Here is a 16826-nt window from a genome sequence, read left to right as displayed (position 1 = left end):
TGGTAGGACAGTATTTTCCATGCTGTCCTCCCATCTACCCTTACAGAATCTAGCATTTTGTTTGCTTTTCTGACCACAGCTGCATATTTTAGCAGGGGCTACACTAAACGGTGCATATTAATGCCTCCGTCCTGTGTGAGTCAGTTCAAAACTGTGGTATGAAACAGTCTTGCTTTTGTTAGGAAGCATGTATTAATGCTATTAAGTTATGTTTCCTGCCTCACTAATTTTGTTAGGTCCGGTTACTACCATCTGCAGCATTTTACTATGCAACCACCTATTCCTTTTCCAAGCACTGTACTGTCTTGTTTGGCCTGACAACCTTCCCAGTGTAACCTTGCTTACAAAACAAAGAGGAGATACACAAGAAACAAAGTGCTTTAGTCAGTACAGTTTATACCAGTTTGGAAATGAAATAAGCTGAGTAAACCAATTTTTGTCAGCACAAATACGAGGTCACTTGCTGGACCAGCTACATCATAGTAATGAAAAAAAAAAAAACAACCAGCATACTCATCAAGTTATGTATGTAACCAATGCAGTTATGCCATATGTACATTCACATAGATACTTTTAACAATGCTGGCATTGAACAGACTTTGTAAATAATCAATTCGCTATTTGGAATTTTAGCTGAAATTAAGGTTAGAAAAGCTATTTCAATCTGGTTTGCCAGAAATTGAATTCTCAATTTGAGATTAAAAAGCAGTATGGACAGGAAAATATTCATTTGAGAATATTTTAGTAAGCATTTTACAGAGATGGAAAGTAAAGAGAAACTATGGCTAATTAAAAGCTGTGTGGCTTGGGTGTTTTTTTATGAACTCAAAGCAGACCTTCTCTTTCAAACTAACATCATGCTCTCTGACAATCTCCCCACACCCTGTTTAAGTTTTAAACTATTTTACAGAGCTGTTGACAGCAAATCAGAATAAAATATTTTTACCTTTAATACCCTGATTGGCTGGTGAAATTGGTTTGGTGGCTTCCAGGACATAATCCAAGATGCTCTGGGTTATTTCAGTGCCGCCCTGCAGCTTAGTTTCCAATAAAACTTTCTTTCTCTTTTTTTTTTGACCTTCAATGGGAACCTCGAGCAACAAAATCTTTCAAACAATAATAAAACAAAAGGACAACTTAGACAAGTACAGAACAACTCCATGCCTATGCGTGTATTTATCATACCACTATAAAAGCAGTAATATAACTCAGGAAGTACTGAATCTGGAGCAGCAGGAGGGCAAAGTCAGAACAACCTCCTTAACACTAAGGCTAAAGACAAAAAGACAAGGCTGCACCCTTGCACTGAGCAGCCCACAGGGCAAAAGGCCCTGAAATGAAATAAAACATCAAAATTACAAACTGTAAAGTGTTCAAATATTCTAATGATAGGGCAACACATAGCAGATATATGACATGTATGTCATATCCTATTGTCAGATTTTCTTTTAAGCTGTATTATTATACACTTATTATTACATATTATTTTTAAAACGTCATTGAACAAAAATATTAAATAATGTTACTTCATAGGATTTAGCTCGATATTCCCGAGAATTCAGGCTTGCAGTATTTTTTGGACGAATCACTGCAACGTATGCATTCCCGATGGTTTCTGGATTTCCCATCTCTTCTTTTTTTTTTTTTTTTTTTTAGTTGTTATTTTATCCCTAGAAATAATGAATGGATAGGATGATTCAGTTAAAAATAAAAACAAAAATAAATCCAACAACATGCTAAATCCTGAACACAGTAATTATGCGTACTGATTCTTTGTGTTTCTCATTAATTGTTCTTTAACTGGAAAAACACCAATGGTTTTGGTAGTTCTGCCTCCTGTTCATTAAGCAATAACATGGACATGAGTAAAAGAATGGGGAACATCATACAGATTTAATATGAAAAATCTTCTTGTCTAAATTTCTTTTACAGTAAAACTGTTTTTTTCAGTTTGTAAATATCTTCCCATTTTACAAGGCAGACGAAAAGCTGAAGAAATTCAACTATACGAACCTAAAAAATAAAACCACTGTAAAGTTACAAGCATATCAATCAGAAATGGTGCTATTAGAAAGTACTGCATTTTTATCAGTTCAAGAACAACCCTGATTTTTCTTTTTTCCCCTCCCAATAAGTAGTCTTGCCTACAACCCAAGTAACAGAACAGATAAAAATAAGCTATAATACGGACTTATTTTTTCTTTACTTCGGCAGAATTGTAAACTCGGCACAATTCATTCAAACAGCTTCTAGAAGGAATAAGTTGCCAGCTTGATTTCACAGAATATTTGGTAACTCCCTTTCATTCACATGCTGTTTGCAGATTAATCCACTCACGAAGATTTGTAATTGTACCGTTTTACATTCTTCACCTTTTTAGGAGGAACAGAGGTCTTCAGATTTCCATGCTTTTACTCCAGTATTTTTGTCGGGACCAGACTACCTGAAAATATATTTAAAAAAAATTAAATAAAAGCACCTTCAGCTAACACAACTGCATTACTTAGGTGACGTAATGACAGCACTTACAAAGTATATCAGAATGAAAATATCTAAATATGAATTGGAATTATAGCATCCTCTAGTAACGTCAAATAAGCAATACAGTAACTTGTGAGATGTAAAAGAAGAAGAAAGACCCATCCTTTAGAAGCACGATACGTGCCCCAGGATTCTCAGGGTTTAGGGCAGGACCAGGGGCAGGCGAAGCAGCGCGGGGTGAATTCTGAAAGGCTCTGCGCTCTGCTCAGAGGGAGGACGGCGACTCCAGGAAACAAATGGCTCTGAGAGCTGCCACGTGACTTCAGAAAACAAAAAGGGAGGACGAAAAGGGTGGGGTTGCGAGGATGCGACAATAAAATTGACCACTTTCAGAATGCGCCGCCAGTGATCCCAACCGGACCGTGAGGCGGTAAGGGGTACCGCTGTCGGCAGGCAGGCAGGCGCAGCTCAGAGGAACGCGTTTCAACCCGCTCCCCGGGAACTGAAGGCCCTTCATCGCACCCGGCCCGGGCTCCGGGCTTCACTTTCGTCTCTCAAAGGAAGAGGCCGACGCGCGCCCGCAGGTGGCTGCGGCTGAGCCGCGAGCAGCTGAGCCAGCGCTACTTCCTTTCCAACACGGAGCAGTGTGATGCGCTCGCTGTAGCTTCAGCTCGTATCTACTGCTGCCTCCACCTCCCAGATTCTAACGCCCATCTGTTCCAGGCTCCAGACCAGCGCCGAAACGTGCCGGAGCCTCCCTCAGCCACCCCCGGGTCCGGACACCGCGAGGACCTCGCCGTCCTCAGCGGGGCGGGACGCAGAAGAGGCCCCGCGCCGGCCGCCTTACTGCCAGAACCCGCCCCGCCCCCTCAGTCCCGACCCCTTTTCGTTCCCTTGCCTTCCTCGGCGCCGCTGACCGCCGCCTCATCGTCCCGCCGCAGCCGGCGCCCACAGGCCCCGCGCCGGATAGCCCGCTCCGCCCCGGCTCCGCCCCGCGCCCTCCCCCGGCTCGGCGATTCGCTTCCCGTCGGAGCCCCGCGGGCCGCGGCCGCCGATGAGTTTCCGGGTCGGCGGCCTGAACTTCTGCCGCCGCTGCCGATCGCTAACCGCGGTCGGAGAGAGGGAGGAGAGGAGCGGGCCGGGGCCGTGAGGCGCCGCCGCCGCCTTGCGGGCGGGTGCTGAGGGGAAGCGCCGCGCGGGGCCGGGCATCGCCGCCCGCGGCTGTCAGCGCCGCCGCGAACAAAGGGGCGGCCGCAGCCGCAGCGGTCCGCCAGCGCGTAGCGAGGTGCGCCGCCGGCTGTCAGCCCCGCCACCCGGCCCAGCCGAGAGAGCGCTCCAGAGACTGCCGAGCGTGGGGCAGAGCGGGGAAAGAGACACAGAGAGAGAGAGAGAGAGAGGAGCGTCCGCCGAGCGGATGGAGGCGCGGCGTGCCGAGCACCGAGGCGCTGGGAAGGGCCGGGGAGAGCCCCTGTGAACAGCGGTGAGTACCCCGCCGTTCTGCCGCCGTCCCGGCGCCGCCCGGGGGCAGCGCGGGGCGGGCGGGGACGGGACGGCCGCGGGCACAGCTGCGAGACCGCGCGCGTCGGGGCGGCGGCGCTCCGCATCCCGGGCGGGGCGGGGCCGGGGTCTCCGGCGCTCCGCGGCGTCCTCGGCGCGTTGAGAACGAGAGGCTGCGCCGGCAGCTCCGGGCCGGGGCTGAGAGGAAGCGCCGTGGCGGAGGGGCGGCGGAAGCCCCCCGGGGCGCGGGCGCCCGGCAGAGCTGCGGGCGAGGGGCCGCGCTGCGGGGCTCCCCCGGAAAGTTGGGCCGCTTCGGTCGGGCCTCCCGCCGGGCTCTCCGTACGGAAGGAAGAGCGTCGGGAGCGGCAGCGGGCGGTGAGTCCCGGCTGGATGGCTCCGTGCCGCGCTCGGCGCTGCGGTCGTTACGCGGCCTTTCCGGAACGAAGGCGAACACGCACCGTCTCACGGTCTCGTTTTTGTTTTTCCCGAGAAAGGCATTGAGCCCTGATAGGGTCAGCGTAGCTCGTGTATGTCGGTAGCGGGATCGCGCGCTCAGGCGCGTCGGAGTGCGCACTAGAAATCCAGTAGCTTCTGAAAACTCAGCGCAGCACCAGCTGTCCTTTTTTCGGAGAGCAAACACCGTGCGAGGTCCCGAAACAGCACCGACTCCCCAGAAAGTGCTCTGCAGAGTGAAGTGTTCTCCTGCGACCTGTATTTTGCTTATGGCCTCTCCTTCCTTACCGAAACGTGGTGCTTTGGTTGTAGGCAAGCATCAGGTGTACTGATACTGATGTACTGAAATTCAGATACGCTTTTTAAAAAGAGGGGCTGCTTTGGAGAAACTTATTTGGCTGCAGAGCTTAGCGATGAGGAGAGACTGAAAGGGAAGAGTCTTGCACATCTGGGGGTTTTATCTGTGCTTCTCCATATCTTTGAGTGTGAAACATGGTCCATTCTCTTTTGGATGCAGGGGAAAGTAGGAAATACTCTTCTTCACCCAAAAGAAAGAGACTCTGTTCTTAAAGAAAGTGAGATCATTTTTCAGTTCCTAACATTTGTCTTATTTCCATGACGTGTATGCAGAAGTGGTGGCATTTACAGCCAGATGTCTTTTTAGTTTTTTTTTTGTGGTTGTGGAATGCATAATTGGCATGAAGAGTTCCAAAACTTTCAGTAATTCTGAACTCAAGCAAGTTCCGTGTGTAACAAACCTTTGTTTAGTCTTAAAAGAATAAAATATTTTAGTAATGTATTATGCCTGAATAGAAGTACTACTGGAAACATACTGGCATAAATAAGCCGACTGATGTTGCTGATGCCCTTTCTTTATATGTGCACTGAAGTGCTATTATGAATGGAAATTAATTTAAAAACAACAACAACAAAAAACAGCAGAGGCACTATACATATGTAGCATCAGTAGCCAAAAGGGGGATGGGGGAAAGCAAGATGTAAGTTTTACAGAGCCCTTTTTCTGTTTTTCCCCTGGTGTGCCACACACATCTAGATAGGGTAAGTACACACATCAGTATCTGCTGAGGCTTTTTGGAGGAACTTGGAGCTTCTTAGGCACGTATGCTGTGTGCCATTTTACATGTATCTGCTTGTTAGAGCTTTGTGTCAGGATTGACACCTCTGCTGTGATTGATTAGCACAGAATTGGCTTTTTGTTTCAGTAATAGAGCTTTGTTAGTTTTTGGTGTGGCCATTTGCAATGATTTTTATTTTTTTCCCCCAATTATTTTCTTTGTTCTGTGATGGATTTTTTCATGTTTTTGCTTTGCTGCTTAGATATCGTACCATCTTCATTACCTGAATGATTAATGAACTTCCCCCTCAAGTCTGAATTCTTGAAGTTGCTTTCTGGTGTTGTCCTTGTTGGAACTTTGTTACCTCTGATGAGGTGACTCATGATAGTAAGCAGAAAGTTGGAAAGCTGGAGCTTCCAAATACGCGTGCTGGGCAAGTTGTGTGTCTGCTCACACTGCTGCATTTTGCAGAACTGATGTTCATACATAGTAAAAAGGGATCTTTGGTCATACCACGTTAAGAGTTGAAGCCCAAGGAGTCTACGTAGTATTTAAAAACTACTTCTTCAGAACCTCTAAGCATCTTCCAGATTTGAGATGGAACTAGTGAAAACAATCTACCATTTTCCTCAGAGGAATATTAGTTTGACTGGCTGGTGTCAATGAAATAGTGTGCTTTGCATCACAGCCTGTGTTAATTTGCTTTTTATATGCATTTGTGAGTATATTTATGTCTTGCCTCAAAAAGTAGTCTGAGTGGAATGCTGTAACTGTCAGTATAGTGATAGTTCATTATCTTCAGTTAATTAGTCCAGAAATCACGGTGGAGAAAAATAGGTAATAGTCTGTTGTTCCTGCAGATTACCATTCACGCCCTGTTAACAATACTGCTGCTTTGCTTTTACTCTCATGTACCTTCAGTTGTACTATGAGAAGAAAGAAGTGCAATGTAGCGGGCACCAGGTTTTCTGCTGCTGTCTGGAGGTGATTTGAGGGAGCCCTTTGTGATTCCGCACTCTCTGCCAGTGTTCTTGTTTTTAGTAATTGAAAGTAATTTTCTGAACTTGCAAACGTGTCATGCATGTGAATTTGAAATTTTAAACTATTTATATCCTTTTGCAAACAAGAGAATTGCCATAAATTTTTATTATGACAAACACTTCTTTGGGCTTAAAGCACATTTTTTAGTACTCATATTGTCCTTGAATTTTCTTTAACATATCTTGCTGAAGTTGCTCAGGGGAGACTTTCATTTTTACTTGTAATTTATATTTTAAAGCACATTAGTGAATGTTGAAGGACAGTTGCAGTAAAAATACAGGACCATGTTGTAAACGGGTGGCTGCAGTGCAACGTGAGGGCTAAGTGCTGACTTGGGATGGCTTTCCGGAGCAGCTGCACAGCAGTGCTGTGCCACTTTCCTCAGGAGCTTTTCTGATCTGCCCTTTCCTGGTGAGGAAGACAAGGGATTTTGTTCCAAACTGGCGGGAATTCTCCAAGAGTAAGTTTAAGTATTCAGTACTTATATGCAACCTTCTCTACTGGGGGGGGGAAAAAAATCCCTATATTTAATTTCTTGGGGATTTTCCCTTCTTCAGTAAGAGCAAAAAATAGATTTTCAATTTTGATGTGTACTTTGTGAAAATAACACTCTAAAAACATACAAGTAAATGAACCAAATAGACTCCTGGAAGATGTACAGTCACCAAAAATTCTGTGGAGTAAAGACTCAAATGGTAGCCAAATGGTGTATATTCATTTCAGAGGAGTATATTTAAGCTGCTGAAAACCACTTAGTCTTTGCTTTATAACAAGGGCTGCATCAGAAGTACAGTCTGGGCAGTTCTGACTCACTGTGGTGTTTTGTGTAAGTCCTGAGTTTGCTGGAACAATCTGAAATAGTACATTTGTATTCACTGCTGGTGGTTAAGTGCAATGGCATAATAACTCTTTCTCATTTTAGTATTCTGAAACAAAGTATAGTTTTTTGTAGAGGAGAAGACCTAACACAACTGATTTCTAGACCATCTGCAAAAGTGTGATGAAAGTTGGTTAAACAGTCTCAACTTTTGGTAACTGGATAATAAGCTTTGAAAACTGAAATGAGTTGTTTTGCTGTCAGAACAGTTGGCTGTGGCTTCCTTTCTTGTTTAAGCAACACAGTAAATCACTGCTTGGATGCCTCCTACATTAAGAAATGTTTGTAATTCTGAACTGATTTTCTGAAATGTGAAGGAAGTTCTTACGTGTCTTTTTTCAGAGCCATTGTAAGAGATAGGAAGATAATAAATACATATTAAAGAGCAAGTCTATTGTTTGTTTTCAAATTCTGGATTAACGAGAAGTACTGTAATACTTATGTAGGCAGTATTTTTTCTTCTTAATGTAATGCCTTTAAAACGGTTAATTTTTTATTTTTTTTTTGTTATTGCTCTTCCGTGCAACATTTCTGCCATTCTCAGAGCACCTCTCTGTGTTGCTGTGATGTTTCTCCTCTGCTTCTTTGTATCATCTTCTCTTTTTCATAGAGAATTGAAGGCTGTGTAAAGCAGAATCTCACTTGGTTTTGACTTGATGTAGACTTTGATAATTGATGTCACCTAGAGGTAATGTGTGAGATAGCCATAATCATTCCTTTAACCACTTCTCAGTTGGGTTAAGTGTGAAAATTAAGTGTAATTCTCTGATAATTATCTTAAAGTCTTGACAAATGAAATGGTCCTGTAGGAGTTGGTGATCTTTTTGAGATGAAAGATGCTTTGAGAAGAATACAGTTTGGAGGCTTCAAAGCTGTTCTGGGGAAAATTAAGTTAACATATAGAATCTTAACTATGCGTATACTAATGGCATGTTTCTTGACTGTTTTGTTTTCAAAGGAGTTAAATGTAAACCAAACTTGGCAGCTGATTCTCTGTCCCAGGTGCTTTATCTGACAATTGCTCTTCTTGGCATTTAGCATAGGAGATAATCAGTTTTTTCTAGTTCATAATTCTGCTTTCCAAACAGGCCCTGCTCATCCATATGAGATGCATCAAGTGGCTGGAAGAACATCCTGTTTGTGTGTGGCTGATTTTGATCCTGATCTTAAATTACTGAAATGCAGGGCTGTATGTATGCTGGGACTTATTTTAAGCAGTAGCAACCTGAATGGTGTTGTAATAGAATTTTCCTCTGGAATGTTTTTTCTCCATTCCTTGTGTGTGTGGATTTCAGGATCTTTAAATCCAGGTGGCTCTGCTGTGTGTTATTTCTCAAAGCAGCTGGGAGACAAGGAAATACGTAGTCAACTCTCCATCTGCAGATTGATATGTAGAAATGTCGTGGCAGAATAGAGCCCAGAAAATGTGTTGTTCTTTCAAAATGGTGAGTTTTATTGGTACCTTTGAGAAACTGCAAAAACATACAGCTATTAAACTGAAGCCCAAAGTTCCAGCTGTGCTAATAATGCCGGTTTTATGCCTTAGCAGTTTCAGGATCTTACACTGATGGAGCACTGTCTTTAACTATATGATGAGAATTTGGACTTTCATGGCAGTTATATAGCAAATTTAACGGAAGGAGGACTTATGGCTCTTCAGCAATGATTTGACACATTTATTCTCCAGAGGTAGTTATGTTATGAAATTATCAAATAATGTAGGGCTGTGCAGCACTGTATGTTGTATCCTGCTCTAAGATAAAGTGCTCTTTCTGAATGAACTCAGCTACTTTGTTCTCTGAAAGCTTGTGCACGGCCTTGCTCCCTGGCTTGTTGAAATCACTGACACAGTTGCAGTATGAGCATAGGTCTCCATATTCAGAATAATGTGTCAGAGAGGATATTTTTGATTGGAGCTATTTCATTGAGCTGCCAAGCACAAACTGTGCACCTGAAATACAAAATAAATAAAGCAACAGCAACCCAAGTTGTGGCTAAAGAAGCAGCTTTATTTAGTGTCTTGTATGCTGGAAGTTCTTTGTAATGTTGTGTTTCCCAACCTGTTCGTTAGTTAATGTTTAACTACTTGAGAGTTCTTTACCTTTTCAGGGCATAATAGCATTCAGTAGATGAAATAGAATAGGGAGACTACAAATGCAAAACTGAATGATGTGGGTGCCGCACCACTGCATTCAGTGGCTGACACGGAGCTGTGTGCGCTGACAGGCAGCACTGCTGTTCTCACAGACCTCAGCTGGCTGAAAAGGGGCAGATTGAGGCCTCAGTAAGTTGAGTGGAGTCTGCAGATTGAAACAGAATAACCTGGAAAGCAACTTCGCTGCTCATGACACCACTTTCCTGGAGGACACCAAGTTAACGTGAGTCAGCATAATGCCTTTGCTTAGGAAGAGAGAAGCCAGTGGCTGAGACGAGTGATCATTTCTGTCTACTTAGCACTTACATGACTGCATCTGAAGCAGTGTCTGCCTTTGGGCTTCCCAGTAGGGGAGAGATGCTGATGTACTAGGGCAGGCTAGGGGAAGGCTACCATCATGATTGGGTAATGGGAGCACGCAACATAAAAGGAAAAGCTGGATGAGCTGGGTGTCTTCAGTGTCAAGAGAAGGCTAAGGGGCATTATAAGCAGTTTTCTAAAGGAGTTGCTTTTAGTTTAGAGGCATCTACTATAAGCAGCGTGTATATATGTATGATTGTAGACTGCCATATAGGATTTCTCTATATTGCTTTATAAAAGGATACAGCTACTGGGCATTGGTGCTGTTGTGCAAAGTAGCATGGGTTTATTGGTTTCTGGTGTCTGTCTACTGTCAGCAGTGAATAAGCGCATGCTCATATCAGATGATGTGGCTGCACAACCAACTCCTATCTCCCTCCTCCACATGCACCTAGTCTTAATACAGCTGAAGCATGGCTGTGGAACATTCCAAAGGAACAATATGATTTTATTAAGTAAATACTATCATACGGTTCAAAACTTGTTTTTTAAGGAAAACCTGGATTCTGTATTGGTAAAGATTTGAAGTAACAGTTTAGTGCTTTAAATATGACATGTCATAGATGGAATAGACTCACCCATATGCGAAGCAGTCTGAGGTTTGTACCTGTGTGCTTAATAAAGGAGTAGAAAATTAAGTTAATTTGGCTAGAATTGGAGTTAGATGGTGGTGTGTTCTAATCTAAAATAATGTATTGTGATGTTTAAATGAAAAGAGGTGACAGAGGTTTTGATCTCTTTGTTACCCTGAAATGTAATATAAACAAAAACGAATAAAACAGACATGTAATCTTACTGTAAAGTCAATATAATGTGCCTGTTGATGCTGTCTGTATTTCATAGAATAAGTTCAGCCTCACCAAGTTCAATTCAGAAATCTTGTTGAATTTTTCTGCATGTCTATTATATCTACAGGGAGGGAGGAATCAGCAGGAAAAGCCAGAGTTTGCCTAATGGTGTGATTCTCTTAAGAAAAAGATGAATAAAGTTTCTCCTGAGTTAGTCAGCCTTAAAAGTATACTGAATTTGCTGTGGTTTTACAGATTATGGTGGTAGGATAGCCTTAAGGAGTCGCTGGTAACTGTGTCTTTCATTTTTTGCAGGTATAAAGGTTCTCAATTTTAACAGCTGTTCGTGAGTTCCAAAATAACCAATCTTTGCTAAGGAAAAAATTCGGATCATTTATTTCCTGGATGTAACTTCTGTATGAAACCAGACAGTATTTTCTGGATGTTTTCAACATCTTTTAGCTCCCTACTTCAAAGTAATAATGACATGCTCATAAAGGCAGACTGGGTCAATGCTAAATGAAGTTCAAAAAGTTTATTTTTGAAACTTAAAACCTCAGTATGAACTTTGAACAAAAAAAAAATGTTCCAGTCTACCCATGACTTACTGTGAAAATTCCTGAAGCCAGACAGCCTGCTCCATATCATGCCTCTCTTTCACCATTGCATACTTTCTTTTCCCCACAGCTGCCTGTCTGCTTTCTGTAGTCATCTGATGATTCCTGTTGTCCTTTCCAGCCTGCTCACCCAGCAGCTGTAACTTATGCCATGCAGAGTGGTGTGATTCTCTGCAACTAAGGATTCCTCTGAAGAAGAGTCCTTTCTCTTTATATATTTGCATTCTTAAAATTGATGTGACTGTTCAGAGTTTTAGAGTTTTGGAGTTTTTAGAGTTTTTTAGAAATGCAGGCCTGAGTATTCTGTTTCCAAAGTGGTTTCAGTAGGACATGAAGCTGTAAGACTTGAAGATTGAAGAATTTTGTTATGGAGTTTGCCATTCCATTTGATAAAGTGAATAAGATGTCTGGTTTGTACAGATACTTGATTACACCCTGCAAATGTAGTGTAATAGCTCTGCTTAGGTAGGTTTTAGACCAGAGTTCCAGTGTTCCTAATCCCTGGAATGCTCTCCATTCTGGAAAACAGAACAAATCCAGAACTCTCCATTCTGCTCCAGTGCACTGCATTCTCCAATGGGTAGTAGAGTACATACTGTTTTCATACAAACAGCCACGTGGAAAGGAAGCTTTTTTTTTTTCTTCCCAACTATCTCAGCTCTTCATAGATGTGTGTTTTTGTTGTTGTATGTTGTTAGTTATGGCTGTTCTTTGTTAGGTTTTTACTTCTTCTTTTTACAATTACATAGATGTTCCACTTCTCTCCCTTCTTGTCTATTGCTGTTTTCTCCCTTCTCAGTCTTTTAGAGAGCAATTCAGTACATCCAGAATGTTCTTCCTGCTATGCAAGATGTTGTACGTGCACATAGGGTGGCACTAGGCTGTTTGTGTGTAAGGTTTTCAGAAGACCATAAGACTTAAATCCTCTAATACCTGCAGCCTGTTGATTAGATATTTCAGTTTCTGCATCTCCACCAGCATGGAAATCCCTGCTGGATTTCCCTGGATATGTTCCTAAGTGAATTCTACTATAAAATATCATCCAACAGGATGTGCAATATAGGAAGGACACAGAGAATTGCTGCCTGATGTTTAAAAATTGTCCATTTCCAAACTGCAGGCGAATAGGGGCTGTACTAGACTTTTTTTTCTTCAGCATTGTGTTAGTTCAAGTTAGTAGAACTTGTTCTCAGTAGAGTCCTGCGGGGCCTCCTGCAGCTAAAGCAGACATCTCTCCCCACTGCTGCCTTGCTTTTTGACTGCCAAGGTAGCAGGGCTTGGATGTGTTTGCCCTTCAGTAAATGCAGGCTCAGCTGTGTGCTTTTGCTGCCTCTTGGACAGTTATTTTAGTTGGTATTTCCACCATTTCTTGCTTGCTTAGTATTGAGCATTGGAACATCTGCTGCTGCTATTAACCATCATCCCTTTTTTTGCATAAAGATTAAAACTGAACTCAGAGGCAGGTGTTGGTTCTGCTAAGGTATCTGGAGGGGCTGGAGTGACTACTGTGCCAGTTCTCCTTTGGGAGTTTGCTACTCATTGTAGGTGGCTTAGCACAGGTGTTTACAAGCTGGGGTGCAGCAGGAGCACAGCTGTGGTGCTGCAACAGGTGCTCTGTATCTACAACCTCCCACTCTGCCCAGTTGCATCCTCCTGTCTCTGCTCCATGCACTGTTCCTTTTGAAAGCAGTGCCACTGTCAGGGCCTTGGGGCTAATAAAACATTAATGCTGGGCTGCACAGCAAAACTTGCTGTGACTGCTACAATAGGGCTGGTGTATTCCTGCCTTGCCTTCAGAGCCCAAACTACTGTTGGTTTTGCACAGTTTGCATATCACTGGTGTTTCTGCTTCAGTCTGCATTTCAGTTTGAGAACATGTTTCCATTATTTGCAGTATGGACTGGTATAAATAACTGCCTGCTTGGTACTGTCTCCATGGTCTGGCTATTTGGATCATCAACATCTAAGAAAAAAACTCAAAATGGGACTGATCTGAGGTGCTATTCTGATTCACTGTGCAGAGACAAAGGCTCATACCAGTACAAAACTAGAAGTGTGGGAATATGAGTATATGGGAAAGGTGGATCAGAAACAGGAAGGGCAAGATCAGCTCTGGTGGCAATTTAAACCATTTTAGATACTAGTTTAAGTTTCTCAAGCAGCATTAGCATTATAAAAAAAAAAAAAAAAAAAGGCAGATTTCCAGCATGCCAAGTATATGCTTCATAATAACAATAAAAATGATTTTCTAATTTCTGAAGCTCTCAGGGAGGTCTGGCAGAGGTCATACATTGATCTGGGCAGCTATGACAGAGCATTGGGCCTGGGGAAGACAACCCAAGACAGGAATGAGAAGTGCAGGGGATAATTAAAGTTTTGTTGTTGTTTTTTTATCTCTTAAGGTCTATTTATGAACAGTGAGAACCATTTTTAAATAGGCGTCTGTCTATATGTTTGCTGCTGTGGCATGTTTTCCATAAAGCATCTGCAGTGCATTTATGAGCATCACAAGTCTGAGGGCTTCTGAAACTAATGCAGCTTGTTCCTCTAAGCTACTGTCTCAACTACCACTGGTTGCTTTTGTTCCTACAGGTGTGTGAAATAAAACCAGCAGTAGGATTCTTTGTGTAACAAGCTTTCTGTTTTTGAGTGTGGCCTGAAGTGTGTTTCTGTCTGGCTTTACTCAAAGTTCTACCAGAACTTTCCAGCTGGTCACAGATTGCTAATTGAATTTTCCTAGCAACAGGTGAGGCTGTCCTTAAGCAGCCTCACCAGGCATGATGGCAGAGGAGGTGAGTAGGCTTGTCAGACCTAAGAGGGTGGCAGGGTGACAAGGCTTTCTCTGCTCTTTTGCATCAGCAGGCTGCAGTGCACCATCTCGGCTTGGAATGGAGGCCACACGCCTTTTGTGCCTGATGTGTCTGCTCTGCAGCTGTGTCTGGGGACATCAGAGTCTTCCCCCACATGAAGAGGCATGCCTGCCTATGGAGGTGGCAGGAAGGAAAGCATCCTAGTCGCAGTGCCAATGCATCAGGGAAAGCCCCTGTGCAGATGTCCTCTGTGACTTTTCTCTGAGAAGCATTCAGAAATAGCGTTGTCTGGGAATCTTCTGCACAGTATCACTGGCACCTCCCAGATCAAGAGCATGACCTGGATCTTTCTGTTCTGTGGGATCTCTGCATGTGGTGTAGTAGCAAATACGTGACTCTAGGGTCCCAGAAACTCACCAGAAACATCAAGCCCACTAGTGAGATGGCGGTGCTGGCGGTGTGGTCAGGCATTCTGTTCTTACAGCCCTGGGAACCGTATGGAGGAGATCTGCAACCAGCAAAGTCAGTGATGAACAGAGCCCACGCTGTGTTAACTCCACATTGTGTCTTTTGATAATAGATGGGCTCAACGAGAAGCAATATAAAGCAAAGGGTATAGGAATCCAGTGAATGTTGTTTTTCAGAAACCATGATTCCTGGCACAGTTACCAGCTATAAAAAGTGAGAAGGCAGCAGCTTTCCATCCAAAAAAACCTGAAAGCATCCTGCAAAAACTTGGACAGTCCGTGAAGACAAATTAGTGGGATGAGTGTGATGATTGTAGCTACTAAATCGCAAGCCAAAGACATGTGCTGTGGGGGCCATTCACAATCTGATATTGAGCAGGCTTAAATCTGTTACCTGGGATAACACAGAGATTGTTATAACTGTCAAGTTACAGTCTAAGTCTTTTTATAGTGCAGTTTTTGTTTTGTTTTTTTTTTTTTCTCCAGCGTTTTGGTTTAAAGGATAAAAAGGAAAACATTTCCTGGCTGGTTTATTAGACTATAATTAGCATTGAATGTTAAATCTGTTTCTGCATGGGGGAATTTTCTCTTTTGTATTGGGAAACCTTCAGTAAGATTTTTCAGATCTGCATTGGCTGTTCAAGTGTTTTAGGTGAGGAGGCGTTTCCTTTTTCTTCCCCAGCAAACAAGTTGTGGAGAAGAGTAGTAAGAAAAATGATAAGGTTTACAGACTACAGGAGAGTGGAGGAACCAGGAAATTTGGAGGAGTTTTTTGGCAAGTTTCCTTTATTGTTGTTATGAGGTAGAGAAGTAGGGAAAGCAAGGTGTGAGTATGTGATACCATGAACATGATGGGAGTAGGAGAAGAAGCACACTGTGGTGCTTACGCTCTCCTCTGCCTTTTGGTGTCACAGAGTATCTGAAAAGCATTGCTGAGTGCTGTGTAATTACTGTATCTAGAAGGTATGGTATATGTAGCTGCTGAGGTGGCTTATACCATGCTCACAGAATAAGGTTTCCATTAATAATACTGTACGACCCTGCATCTTTCAGCTTCCTCTTTCCCTCTGGGGAAAGACATTACTGTATTCCGTTGTTTTTTACCCAACAGGTAGTTTCCTCTCTGAGGACTCTTAGGACTTCTTTCTACTGTTTGATATCATTCCTGATTTTTGTGTTCAAAAAAAAAAGCAGTGTGCTAAATTCTCTCTCTTGCCAGCTTGCATTCTTTGTCCTATGTCTGGCTACAGTCTTTCCTTCATAATTCAGCTTCTTCCAACAGGAGAGGAGTCTTTCATGAGGCAGTGGGAAGTCTAACATAGTTTAACATCACTGAAAGACAGACTGTCGCCCTTTCATCTTAATGTAAGAAATAGGCCTCAAGGGTATTCTTTACAGAATTCTGGCTGAATCAAGCAAAGTAAATGAGATTAGCATAGACACCATCCCTTTATAACATATCATTTGCCAAAGTGAGATGTACGTATGTTGTGATAAGAGCCAGGGTCTAATTTTGTAGGTCTGATCTCAGAACTGTCAGCCTGCCTTGGATCTTGTGGTAAAGCTGTGGAGACTCAGGTTATTTTTCTCAGTGTGAAAATGGCTTTCTTTAGTACACTTCTTGATAATTAAAACTGTGCAAAAAATACATTTTGTCACATTTACTTTAACACTACTTCAGTGCTGGCTTACTGTCTGTTAGTGTAAGCCTGATGTCTGGATTATTAGGAGATACTCTGTAAGAGTGAGCTGCATCAGCCAACACTTGGAGAAATAAAGCGACCTGAGGAATGGTCAGTGGTTGTAATAAGGGAAAAGTCAGGTGCCGTAAACCTATTGAAATTCTTTTAAGAAGTTAAAGGGAAAATTATGGTTGTTATAATCTAGTTGGATTTCCATAAGGCATTTGACACAGTGCTCGATTAAAAGTCTTAATGAATTCAGACAGGTGTGTGAGAGTAGGTGTGTCCTTCAGATGGGGAAGTTAAAACAGGAAAAAATAGGCAATTTTCACAGTGGCTTAAGGTTACTGACAAAGTCCCAGATAGATCACTTGCTAAGACCTGTGTGTGCTTTTTGATGTACAGATAAGTGATCTGGGAAAGATGGTAAGTGCTGAGAAAGTAGCATGTGGAAATCAGTTTAGATAAATGTGGGAGAGTCACAGGGTTGGAAAAAAAAAAAATCTAAATTTATATATAAAA

General features: G+C 42.8%; 2 protein-coding genes across 11 annotated transcripts in view; one reads left to right on the top strand and one right to left on the bottom strand.

Moving 5' to 3' along the window:
• The window catches only part of LOC122159287 (krev interaction trapped protein 1), a 37208-nt gene extending 34264 nt beyond the window's left edge, over positions 1 to 2944 (bottom strand). The window contains exons 1-4 of one of the 6 annotated variants that reach the window (XM_042816726.1): positions 2530 to 2944; positions 2356 to 2443; positions 1527 to 1670; positions 947 to 1106 (exon numbers count right to left, since the gene is read on the bottom strand). In XM_042816726.1, the coding sequence (XP_042672660.1) occupies positions 947 to 1106; positions 1527 to 1628 (262 nt within the window). In that variant the 5' untranslated portion in view covers positions 1629 to 1670; positions 2356 to 2443; positions 2530 to 2944. Of the gene's footprint in view, positions 1 to 946; positions 1107 to 1526; positions 1671 to 2355; positions 2444 to 2529 lie in introns of those variants that run through there. The other 5 variants (XM_042816725.1, XM_042816727.1, XM_042816729.1 and 2 more) reach the window with 5 other exon arrangements.
• An 820-nt stretch (positions 2945 to 3764) lies between these two features.
• Positions 3765 to 16826, top strand: part of ANKIB1 (ankyrin repeat and IBR domain containing 1) — an 88075-nt gene continuing 75013 nt past the window's right edge. For 2 of the 5 annotated variants that reach the window (XM_042816618.1, XM_042816615.1), the window contains exon 1: positions 3765 to 3961. The gene's annotated coding sequence lies outside the window, so the exon portion shown is untranslated. Of the gene's footprint in view, positions 3962 to 4332; positions 4354 to 9649; positions 9804 to 16826 lie in introns of those variants that run through there. The other 3 variants (XM_042816619.1, XM_042816617.1, XM_042816616.1) reach the window with 3 other exon arrangements.

The sequence above is a fragment of the Centrocercus urophasianus genome, unplaced genomic scaffold (assembly GCF_019232065.1).
Source record: "Centrocercus urophasianus isolate 14NV4802_14NV808 unplaced genomic scaffold, USGS_Curo_1.0 seq_16, whole genome shotgun sequence".
NCBI classification, from domain to species: domain Eukaryota; kingdom Metazoa; phylum Chordata; class Aves; order Galliformes; family Phasianidae; genus Centrocercus; species Centrocercus urophasianus.
This window is presented reverse-complemented; position numbering and strand designations above follow the sequence as displayed.